Raw genomic sequence first — 12872 nt, forward strand, 5'->3', positions numbered from 1 at the left:
GTCGACTGCTGACTTTTGAGAAACTTGGAACATTATTATTGCAGCTCTACAGCACCTGCCAGCAGAGGTAGCTATTGTAATAACACTCACCATGGTCTGCTGCCCCATGGCTCTGTAAGAATCTCTCTGATCCTGCATTCCCATAGACGTCATGTTAGAGTTCATCTGCAGAGGAAACACAGGAGGGTAAAATCAGGGTGGAGTAACATGTCGGACAGCAACAAGTCTGCCTATCACCACCTACCATTAGATCTTCACTTAGTGCTCATTAATTGTTTGTGAAATCAGAATCTCAGCAAATGCTGCTACTCTAAATTATTTCTTAAATCTACATGATTCTTTGTCACGAAGGCAAAAACCATAACGGGTGCCTTGTGGCCTCAGAGATGTCACCAAAAGGTTTATGAATTTTATGAAGAGCAGTCTCAAGGTCAAAGTGTGCCATTACAGTCATGCCATCTTGCCCGTACCTGCTGCAAAAAAAAAAAAAAAAAAAAATGCGAATAGGGTGCATGTGAAACTGAAACTGTATTGCAGCTAGCTTAAAACATATACACTCACACACCCTTTCACTCAGAGTGGCACACCCTCCATTATGCTAAACTTTCCTCCTAATGAAACTTAATTACTAAGTTCTATACAGTTGTTATAAAGGAGGAAATTTGCCGTAGGGACCAAAACCGCTTAGCCAAAAATGATAAGAGACTTGTTACTCACCAGGGTGGCCCCTGAGCTGTTGTATGTATCCATGTCCTGGGTTACTTGATCCATTTGACGGAACTAGTAGTGCAGAGTAAATTACAAAACAAATTTAAAAAAAAATTACATTCATTTTATATTTTTTAATGTTTATTGTCTGTAACACTTAACAAAGTATCATCAAATGTGGGAATAAAATTAAGTACGGAAAAGCAGCCACAACCTGTCTTAACCTCTAGTCCCTCCCTTAGCATGTTAAGCTGCAATTAAAGTGAGCTGCAGTGTGCACCCACCCTATAATTTATGTCATGAAAGTATCTATAACATACACAAAAACCAGTTCTGTGAATCATATCTGTCAGTCTGTCGTCACTGAAAATATTCAGAAGAATGCATGAAGGAACAGCAGTGTCATGTGACAAAGTTTTCTTTATATACCACTACTGCTTGTTCATCTACGCCTTCTTACTTGTCTTTTGACACACCTTCAAATTATAACTGTAGTGACATTTATCTACACGTGAAAACTATTCACAAAAAATTAAGGGAGAGGTGGGGAGTACCTGCATGGTAGCCTGCTTCAGGTTTTCTGTCGCACAATTAGTAGACGTCATGAGCAGGGTGGGTGTAGCCTGGAACGAAGGGAGACGAAATAATTAAAGGGAACATCCTTTCTCATTGTGATACACTCTCTCCCTCTAAATTGCGCACATAACACGACCAACTCACTGTGCATGCAGCGCCCCCTCCTTCTTGGTTGTACTTGATAAGGGTCTGGTTGCCCTCGTCCTGCACCATGGGCATGTGTTTTAATCCCTTTGCTCCACACTCACACACAAATAGGAGCAGCAGTACTGCAGATACAAAATACAGATAAAAATAATAGTAAGAAGTAAAAACTAAATGTACATGTGAGTTATATCCGGGTGAGGGGTGGAACAAACACGAAACTGCTCAACTCATTTGCAAGATGAGACTGTGGGTGCACTGAAGAGCCTCCGGGTGTCTATGGGTGTAACTGCTTGTGTCTGACTGTATGTTTAAAACAAGTACTGACTTGAAGTGATAAGTGATAACAGCATCCATATCAATGAGGCAAAAATTAAGTCATGACATGTTTAACACTTGCATGCTAACCTCAATTGGCAAATTTTGCTCCACCATTAGAGACTATATCTCGAGGACAGAAATTATTCTGATCTGATCTCATATCAAGCCATTGGATTGTATTTGAACTACAAATCTTCACATTTCTCACCCTCTCTTAAAGGGATAATTCACCCAAAATTCAAATTTCATTATCTACTCACCCTCATGTCGACTAAGGGTTGGAAGAAGTTTGAGAGTCCTCCGTGCCTTCTCTGAGTCCGTGCAAATTTGAATTTTGGGTGAACTATCCCTTTAATTATTGACCAGTTAATCTTAGTGTGAACTGACACACAGAACAATTTTCATCTCCCTAGGTAAATTACTTTCCTCTAACTGACTTGATAGTAAAACATTCAGGGGGTTACTGTGGGTTGATGCAACGTGAACTTTTTCGGTTGATTCTCATACTCACACAAAAAAAACAGCAGTCCTAGAAATATCATTCCAAAAGCAGCGGGCCCGAGGCCGTAAGTGAGTGGCTTTTTGCCAAGGCAGCTGTCTGTTTCCCCACAGTCACACACTGTCAACTCCACAACATCTTTTGCAGTGGCACCCTGTTGGTCCTGAATCACCAGGGGAATTGAGAAGTTGCCATAATAGAGTGGCTTCAGGCTAACGAGGCCAGCTTCCATACCTGGGGAACAATGTAAAGAGAGGTGTGAAGAAACTCTTATTTTTTTAGAGAGTTAAAGTGTAAAGATATGTACTAACCTTGGGCGGGATCTAGTTTCCATTTCTCACTCAAAGTTTTGTCTTCATCATCCAGTGAGAAGGAGAAGGGCCCACTGTAAGGAGGGATGTCGAGGTCCACCGTGGCCAACATGATCTTGTTAGCCTTGTTTCCACACATTAGCTGGCTCCTGTTGGCCAGCTTAGGTGTGCAGTCATTGATATCCCCTAGGTGCACCAGGATAGTGGATGAACCTGTACCTGTAGGCTCACCTTGGTTACCACAATAAAGTAGAAAGAAGAAAACACAACTCAATTTATCTTGTTTATCATTTAAGATTATGTTTGATTCCAATAAACAGTAGAGCTTTTTCATACCATCATCAATGGCAGCAATTACTATTTTGTAAACGCTGTCCTTATCAACAAAGGGTGACTCTCTGTCCATTTTCTCAACTGTTTTGACTTCACCAGTTTTTGGATCAATGGTCACCCAACCAGCTGGATCTTCCAACACCTCATACCTGACCACAGGAAGTAGAGATTAGTGAACAGAGCACTTACATGACATGATTGCTGGATGACAAAAGTTACATTGTATACACAGGCAATTTTCCATAGGTAGTGTGGTATATCCAGTATGTAGACACAAACCTGATGCTGGATAAGTCTGAGTCGACATCTTTAACAACTGGAGTGAACAGCACCTTTCCTGGCTCCTCCTCCTCCTTCTGGAACACTTGAGCTGTTTTCTTTTCAAACTCAGGTGGATCATTGACATCAATCACTTTGATTGTGATGTTGATTGAATTTGGAGATGGAGCTTTGATGGCATCGCTTGCTGGAATGCCATCTTTACAAAAAAATAACGGTTCTATATTCTCGACGCCGATTTCCAGGTTGGTGAGAGTAGTTCGCTCAAAGTCCTTTGGCTGGGGGAAACATGCATGTTTAAGTTTAATGATAAATGATTGCATTATTAAGGCTTTTTAGCCTGGCCCACTGTGCAGGAATGAAGTATGTACAGGAGTGAGAAATGCAGGGTTACCTTGATGACGTTCAGAATGCCATCATTTGTCTCCGGATCAGTGACAAGTTCATAGTTTTCATCCTCATTCCCACTAATGAAGAAGTATTTGGCACGCCAGCCATCAGTGTATGGGGTGTCTTTGTCCTCCACAGAAATTCTCAAAACCTCATTTTGGACGGTTGACTCCAACACCTCACCTTGGTACTGGGTAGACAGAACCATTTCAACTTTAATCATATTGTATCATAACCTCCAATAAAATAATATAAAATTAGAAATGATAATAACAGTAATCGTCATCCTTCCTACCTTAGTCTCCTTGAACACTGGTAGGTGAGTGTTTGAATCAATAACGTTGAGAGTAACAGAGGCAGTGGAGGAAAGGGGTGGATCTCCGCCATCTTTTGCTTCAACAACAATTTTATATGTCTTCATTTGCTGAAATAGATAAATGGGTTTTATTAAGATTAAGATGTATTTTATTTATCTCAGGCTGGGAAATTATTGATTATTTGAGATCATTTTGCAACATCTGTACGTGTGTGAATGCGCAGTTTTATGTCATTAAGCCTCACATCATAGTTAAAACATCCTTTAAAGCTGAGCTGGGAAATAATGTCGTTGAGCTGAACCGCATGAATCTTGGGCTCTTGCGGCTCTTGTGAAATCACGCTGACAGTGACTTTAGAGTTAGATGTGTTCCTCTGGTCGTTGTCTTGGGCAATAAGCCGCACTGGCAAGTACCCTAAAAAAAATTGAGGAAAGGAAATGCATGATACCATGAGATACACAGGGAATACGCCATACCCCAGGAATCATTTACACAAGTGTATACTCACCTTCTTCCGCATTTTCTTTCACCTCCGCCAGGATGAAAGGGTCCGTAAATACAGGTGCGTTGTCGTTGATATCCTTTATTTCAACATCAAAAGAGAGTTCCTTGTCCATTTTAGCGCCAGTCACTCTGTCCAAGATGTCAAACTTGATCTGTTGGTGAAGGAAAACGTGTAAAAAACAAATCAGCAATTTGAATGAATGATGCAATTAGTCAGAGGGATTGGTAAACCAATATTAACTCACATGGAAGATTTCAAATTCCTCTCTGTCGATTGGTCGATGGACAAAGACGTCTCCAGTAGTTTCATGAATGGTAAATATTCCCAGCGGCTTCTTATCCACTCCCATACCACTTATATGGAACCTGTGGCTATTTGTCTCGTGATCCGTCTTGTCATTGAACATCTACAATCAAAACAAACACAACTGTGTTGCAATTATTTGTACACCGGGTCTTTCCAGGAACTGCGTTGCAACATTGACTATTTATTTTCTTTACAAAATAAGATATTCACCCTTGCAAGTTTTATCGGGTATGGACCAGGATTTTCCTCTGCTACTTCAAATGTTGACAAAACCCACCTCCTTTTGGAACGCACCAAAAGTTCCTGTGAATCATAAATCAAAAATTTATGCCAGAAGCAAATAATTTTGCAATTGAGATTGCAATTACAAAGATGAATCACTTACCCGCTTGGCTCGACTCACAGAGTTCTTGCTACGAGACTCTGACAGGGATGCTAACGCAACCTGCAACGACAGGAAAACTGGTAAGTGATACACATCTTTTAGCATCTAAAGCAACATTATACCAAAATACTTGATCTGTGTCTCCTTTCACATTCAATTATCTTTAAGGATATAATTTATTTTTGTCTTACTATACAGCTGTTTGTCTTTGTTTACATGTCCTTTACTATTTTGTAACAAAGACAATAAGACAGATAGTTGAGTTAGTTAGCTTTACACCACTACTTATCCTATGGCCTTGGGGTTGGGGAGTAAGAGCAGGTTTTGGCATGCACTGGGCAAAAGTCTGAATACACTCTGGCTGTCCTTCAATCACAGATGCAACACCTTCGTAATAAAGGCAACTCACTCTGCTCTACAGAGAAGAATAGCAAATGCACATCCACTATATCAGCCCAGGTGCAGAACAAAAAGCAGAGCAAGGAAAAAAGAAAAAGGTGTTCACACACTAGTAAACACTCCCCAAAATTAAATGAGAGTGGAGGGACAACGTTTCAGTCTTTACAGATCTTTACAGATGACCCTCCACTCTCTTTACATTTTGGGGAGCATTTACCAGTGTGTGAACACTTTTTTCTTTTTTGACTCACTCTGCTCTGCCTGTGTTTAGACTGTGGCACGAACCAAAGCAAAAGAGAAAATAGAGAGAGAGAGAGTCTTTGCACACTTGTGAAGTGACACGTACACTGGGGAAAAAATGTCAAGTGACTTTCTCTTCATTTACCTGTGAGCAGTAATGCATTGTGAGACGATGAGTGAAAAGGTGTTAAACCCTATTATGACAATTCATATGGAAAAAAAAAACAGGTAACACTTTACAATAAGGGTCCCTTAATGCTTAATAATGTACTAACTAATGTTAATTAAGGGACCCTTATTGTAAATAAGGTAGATAGACCCTTCATTGTCATTGTATAAAAAACAACGACACTTCGGTTGGGCTCCAATAGCTGCCTCAAACATAAAAAAGAACACACCCTTACACATACAATCAGTCACAAAAGGCTATAAATAATGATGGATAAATTATACAGAACAAAGAACACAAAATGAAAATGCACTTCTGTATTTTTTTTTTTTTTTTAATAGAGATAAAGTGAGAGTTTACATTGCATTGAGGATCTGAATGGCTGTGGGAGAGAAGCTGTTTCTGCTGAGTCTGGTGGTTCATGCTCCCTGATGGCAGAAGGTCAAGAAGGTAATGTGCAGGGTGTGTGTGGTCTTTAATGATGTTAATTACTCGTGTGTGATAGCGGGTGTCTGCCAGTTTTTGAGCAAAGAGAGTAGATTAATGAGAAAGAAATGAAACTTGTCATGTTACCCTTCTGTTTCATCCATATGTGTGTGGATCTCTTGCTTAGCTCCTAACGTGATGTAACTTATGTTTTTAATGTTGATGTATTTATTTGACACTGGCACTTTGCACTTTATGTGTGCAAACACTTAATTATTTATTTACTTATTGATTTTTAGCTCTTTGCTGCTATAGGAGACTGCCGAACGAAATTTTGTTGTATATGTTTTTTTATGCAATGACAACAATAACTTAACTATATATATATGATGCAATAAAAACATACTAAAAATATTATATTATATTTAAAATAACGACATTTAGCCCACAAAAATATGCATGTTTTCGTATGTATATTGACTAAATTGTACTTTTGTTGTCTAAATATCCATCCACCTAAAGCCTGCCAGTGTGTAATGTGAACAAATGCAACAGATGTTGTCATATAAGCTTGCAACTTGCCATAGCAGATACCAATTCACTGATATTTTTCAAGCTAAAGGCTATAGAGTTTACAATGGCAGAAATATTAGAGACCTTTTTTTTTTTTAAATTAGACCCTTCAGTTGCATTCCGCCAAACCCCATAGCCTGCAGCTGAAAGCTACAAATCATACCAGACAATAAAGCCTGGGTTTCAAATTTTTGATCACTCCCTGACCCAGCCCACCTGAGGCCGAGCTGTACTCAAACATGTCAGGTATTTTGACTTTCATGTACGAACATTTTTACATGGTGGTTACCCTATTGCCCTGTCTGAATGTAAAGGCTCTTGTCAGCTGAACTGTCAAAAGGAATGATTATATAACTTTTAGGTAAATTATGCACTTCATCACATGGCTGCTATATGCGCACACACGTTCCCATACAGCCACCCAAGCCTTACAATGCAGACAGTTTAGCCTATCTGAGCTGTTTTTGCTGACATAACTTGCAAGAAATTGACTAATATAATATTTTGTTTATGTCAAACAAATGTTTTTTGTTTTTTTTGAAGTGCCAGGAATATTAATATAATTGATTTTGAGAACAATGTGCAAGAACACAAATACCGCACACACCCCTGAAGGCGTGATGCCACTCCTAACTCTCATGGGACTCATTTACAGTTCTCATCAAAAAATCTGTAGCTTTGATTCTGTGGGTACAAAACAACTCTTGTGTTACCACCATCTTCAAACCAACCTTTAAAGCACATATTGTTTAGAAATTGATTCTTGCATTTCTTTTCATTCTAATCCTGAGTTTATACGCCGTCTCATTAGAGCTCACCTGTCTGTTTGTGTTAGTCATGCTGCTGGTGACAGAATTTTCAGAATAAAGTGGCGCCTGGCGTTATTGAACAAATCACTTGGACATGCTGTGGCAATGTTCATGTCATACTGTGAGAACAATTTTCTGGATCCACTTGTGGAAAAGGCGACGCAGGGATTCGTATTAACAGGGCTTATCTGTTAATCAAACTTTTGTAGTTTTTTCAATAAGGACAAGACGTTCCACTCACATTTTCACCTCACAAATCTTCAAACACTTGTGACAATTTATGTTCTTCTGTTCTGCTGTCTCAATTCTGTCACAGTTAAACCTTCGAACTTTAAACACTTCAAAACTTTAGTTTCACTTCCTATTCACACACTCCAGGCTGCTGAAACTCAACACCACCAACTGCTGTTTCAGGTTGCCAGATTGTATGTGTGTATCCCCCCTATTTTCCAGTCTTTACTAAAATTTTGCACAAAAAAAATACTCGTAGCATCTGCATAGATTCATCAAAACTTCGACATAGGTCCTGATTACATTCTGTGTATGCATACATCTATGACTATGGCCTCTGCATGGGACTCTAACAGCATCCGAAGCCGCAAATTCATCACTAACATTTGTCTGAATCCAGTTGCCATCAGGCCAGGGTCAGATTTCTGAGCTGTAACAGCTGACGACCGAGATGTGACAGAAAATGAGAAAAGAGAGAGAAAGAGATGTTGCACAATAGCAATGCGATACAATAGCCTATACAGGTCATTGGCCAGACCTTCTCTGGACTAATCCTCACCATGGCACCAGTACAAACAGGTGTTTCAAATCAGTGTGTTTACAGGGCAACAAGAGCCGTTTGGTTTTCATTTATATGAGTGGTTGTAAAAAACAAAGATCGGTCAGATCAGCAACTAGTCTGATCAGCGCCAACATTTGCCTCTTACCCCTTATCTTTGCTTTGTGCCTGCAGGTGTATTACAACATACCTTAGAGACTGACATGTGCTTACCTACACGCTGTTTTTCTTAGGTTATGAAAATGCTGCAGTTGCACATAAGAATCAATTTGTACATACCCTGGTTCTTACCTAAAAAGAGGATTCAGACGTTGCCATTAACTTGAAAAAATCTGACCTAAATTATAGTCCAGTCAAATCCAATAACTGTAAAAAATGTTGTAGCTTGCTTAAAGAGCTCTCATGTTATAGGCTTAATGTCCAACACCTCAGCCTGTGTAGAACAGTTTCAGGCTGTTCATTCAATAGAAGAGCAGCTAGCTACACGTTCTATAGGACAGATAACATGTGCTGTCATTTCCACGTTTCCATATAGTAATCACTGGCAATACAACTTTCCCAAAATAAACATTTTGTCATTACAAAAGAAATCTTGTTTTTCTTATTCTGCGTCCTAAATTTTGCTTGATTAAAGACTGAAAATAATTCAGCATTCAGCTTACCAACAAAAGCAGTGAAATGGTCCTCATCTTAATCCGCCCTTCTTGATACCCTCAGTGGGAGTGCTCCAACAGAGTGAACTACAGCTTGAATAAGAGTGCACAGACGACAACCCATAATAGCTGCAGGCAGTGGATTGGCTGACTCTGCTAGACTGTTTTTTCAACCTCACAGATATGTGTAACTTGATATGTTTTATACGGTATCTGTGCCCACATCATTTTGCATGTAAGACGAAGACCAGTTGGAGTGCTTTATTTATTTGTACACAGGTATTTGCTCTGTTGAGAACTTTTAGTCCCTTTCCCTCTCTCCCTCTTTGAGCGTGTTTGTATGTGGCTCAGTGTGGCTCTGCTCAGGTGTACACCCTCTAGCTCTATAGCTCAGGTTACCATGTCTTATTCATGTCTGGCCACCATCACATTCAAACGTAGCTCAATTTCAATAGCCCCTCAAAGGTTTAAGTAACTAAAGTAGCATTTGAAATCCCACTGGTACCGTACGTAAGTAACACTTAATTCTATAGCACTTGTCATAGAGAGAAGTACAAAAAGTACATACTGTACTGTACATACAAAAACTATTACATCAAATACTTGTTTTTGTATGTTCATGAATATGCTAAGTCCCATTTCAAATACATGTCACACCTTGTGCACTTTAGAGTTGCCAGTTCACCTAATGTGCATATCTTTGGACTGTAGGAGGAAGTACTGTAGTAACCAGAGAGAAACCACACAGACCCAGTAAAACCATGCAAAGTCCATGCAAATTCCAGGCGAGTTTCAAATCCAGAACCGTCTTGCTTTTATGCCTTTACCATTACCAGTGGCGTGCACTGGGGGGGGGGGGGCGCCCCCCCTAAAGTGCCCCTGGGAGCCAAAACACGCCTTAAAGTGCCCTCTTGGAAGCCAAAACGCGTGCTAAAGTGCCCCCCTGGAGCCAAAACGTGTGCTAAAGTGCCCTCTAGGAGCCAAAACGTGTGCTAAAGTGCCCTCTAGGAGCCAAAACGTGTGCTAAAGTGCCCTCTAGGAGCCAAAACGTGTGCTAAAGTGCCCTCTTGGAAGCCAAAACGCGTGCTAAAGTGCCCTCTTCAGTGGCGAGAAAGCGCTATGTGCCCTTTTTTTCCCAATCGCCCCTGCCCTTCAAAAAGTCTGTGCACGCCACTGACCATTACGTTGTCCTAATTATATTACTTAATATTATCTTCTTCTTCTTCTCCTTTTGCTGTCCCATCAGGGTTTGCCTTGTGATTTGCATCTTCAATTTGGCATAGGTTTCACATTGGATGTAGCCTGACAAGCCAGACTATATCACTAAAATGTATAGTCTGGAAACGACCGGTAGACCTCGGCTCAATCCAGGGGGCGGGATGAAGGCTGTCTTTCAAACTACCTCTGCACGCAATAGGGTAGAGCAGGATGATGTTAGCCTGACAAGCCAATTAAAATGTATGTCGCCATCGCGTTAAGCCCGCCGAGCGACTCTCTAAACAGATAGAGCGCTGTGACTGGTGAACACAATTGGTGTTCGAGACTCAAAAAGTTCCTATGGCTCGTTTCTAGACCCACCTACGGAGCAAATATTTTTGCTGCCTCGGTGCGTCTAGATTTCTAGGCTACATTGGATGCCCTTCCTGCCACAACCCTCTGCATTTATCCAGTCTTGGTACTGGCATAATATTATTACGGCATATCAACGGTAACATCAAAGACACTGTGGCTTGTTTTTCGGTTTGCTGAGCTGTCATAGCATTAAAAAAAAATAATTAGCCTACATGACTGGTGACAAAGATATGTTTGATGTTTTTTAAAAAACTGTTTCCATGTGACTGTGTCCCTCTCGCCTCCAGCAACATTAACTGGCAGGACATGGAGTCACTCCCTCTGTGTCACACACCTGATTGCACACAAGTGTGTGACATCGTGTAACACAAGACCACAGGTGGAACAGACCCATTGATTGATGACAGGGTTTGCGATGTATGATAAAAGATTATACGACCATCTTTATTATTATTATTATTATTATTATTATTATTATTAGTAGTAATAGTAATAGTACAATTACTACAGAACTCAGCCGCACGCATGCTGACGAGGACAAGGGCGGAAGCACATTACACCAGTTTTAAAAACGCTGCATTGGCTCCCCATGCGCTTCAGGATCGATTTTACTAGTTTTTAAATGTCTTAACGATCTCGGGCCTTCTTATTTATCTGCAATACTTTTACCCTATTATCAACTCTCGCGGACCCTGTGGTCCTCCGGTGCTGGCCTTTTAACGATACCACAAGTTAGAACTAAAACACATGGGGAGGCGGCATTCAGTTATTATGGCCCCCGATTATGGAACAGCCTGCCATAGAACCTCAGGGCCTCCTTTTTTATTATTAACCACCTTTTTAATCAGGCTTTTAACTGACTTGTTTAATGCTCACCTCTATGCTTGTATACATTTTTTATTATTATTATTCTATTTTATATTAGTTAGCTTATCCTGTTTTATTTATTATTTTAATCTTTTAGTCGGTTCACAAAATTATTCTATTTCACGTTATTTATTTGGTCTATTTTATACATCTGTTTTTATTCCCTCCGTTTTTAGCTTCTATTGACCCCTTGCACGTGACGTCACGTTCCACTCGCGATAGCTCCGGACGCCATGATGGACGGCAAAAGAACAGTGAACGTCAATGTAATTGAATGGGCGCGTTATAGTTTTGTGACATACCGGGGTTGTAGGGTTTCCCCCCCTTTTCCACTGAGCTGGTTCGAGTGCTGGTTCGGAGCCAGAGCCTGACTAGCACCGGTTCTTTGCTTTTCCACCGCTTAAAAAACGGTTATTGGTCCTTAAAACTGGTCTGAAGCACCAACTCCTTGCTGGTCTAGAGCTAAGAACCGGGGGCTGGCCACTGGCAGCGGGGTTACATGAACAACAGGACCAGTGCGAAGATATACAGACACATTATCGATGCCATTATAAGTTAGTTTATCTACAGTGTATAGTCGATGTAAACACAGTTGAAGCTAACTAGCTGAGCTACGTGCTGTGGCTAACAACAGCTAACGCTCGTATTAAACATAGCACCGTCACAACGTAGTTGCCGCCATCGGATCGCGGCGATTACAACAAAGACGGCTTCCTGTTTTATTTTATTTGTCAGCCGGGTTTAATCAGAGAATGATCACTAATTATACAGACGTCGGGTCAGGTCTTCAACACCCACGGGTCGGACCAGGTTTTAATTTCCAGGTCCGTTAACTGTAGTTAGCAGCAGCAAAGACAGGAGCAGCTGCTGTATGGGGAGTGTGGCACTGACTGACGTTAGCTCCTTAGCAGTGGAAAAAGCACAGAAAACTGAGATATTCTACGGCGAATAACAAAAAAACAAACATATATTGCAACGGATGAGTAGATATTCTATTTTAAATAAGTGATAATGCTGTGAGGTTGTAGTGTGAAGTGATCGAGCCACATTGTTGGACGGCACCCATACACAGTACATTATCACTGAGCACTTTCTGCCGTCCGTCATGGTGTCGCCTCTCGCGTCACGTTCTAATTGTGACGTAGCTGCAAGGGGTCAATACCTTTTATTTTATTTAACTGTTTTAGCCCCTCGGTTTTCCAGTGTTTCCTCCGGGGGGCCTACCACACCGGGAGTTGTTTCTGTGCGTAATGTACCTGAGTGTATTTGTGTATCTCTATGTGTATATTTGTTGGGGTGG

The 12872-nt window shown here is 40.7% G+C and overlaps 1 protein-coding gene across 1 annotated transcript in view; it reads right to left on the reverse strand.

The window, feature by feature from the left end:
• Positions 1–12872, reverse strand: part of cdh26.1 (cadherin 26, tandem duplicate 1) — a gene marked incomplete at both ends in the record, with an annotated part of 39376 nt that overhangs the window by 6837 nt on the left and 19667 nt on the right. The window contains 13 exons of the mRNA XM_083974648.1: positions 91–165; positions 1263–1331; positions 1429–1553; positions 2360–2482; positions 2560–2790; positions 2896–3041; positions 3172–3449; positions 3566–3751; positions 3857–3985; positions 4123–4292; positions 4387–4534; positions 4628–4789; positions 5075–5134. Coding sequence (XP_083830774.1) covers positions 91–165; positions 1263–1331; positions 1429–1553; positions 2360–2482; positions 2560–2790; positions 2896–3041; positions 3172–3449; positions 3566–3751; positions 3857–3985; positions 4123–4292; positions 4387–4534; positions 4628–4789; positions 5075–5134 — 1902 coding nt within the window. The remainder of the gene's footprint in view (positions 1–90; positions 166–1262; positions 1332–1428; positions 1554–2359; positions 2483–2559; positions 2791–2895; positions 3042–3171; positions 3450–3565; positions 3752–3856; positions 3986–4122; positions 4293–4386; positions 4535–4627; positions 4790–5074; positions 5135–12872) is intronic.

The sequence above is a fragment of the Trachurus trachurus genome (assembly GCF_905171665.1).
Source record: "Trachurus trachurus genome assembly, chromosome: 7".
Taxonomy (NCBI): Eukaryota; Metazoa; Chordata; class Actinopteri; order Carangiformes; family Carangidae; genus Trachurus; species Trachurus trachurus.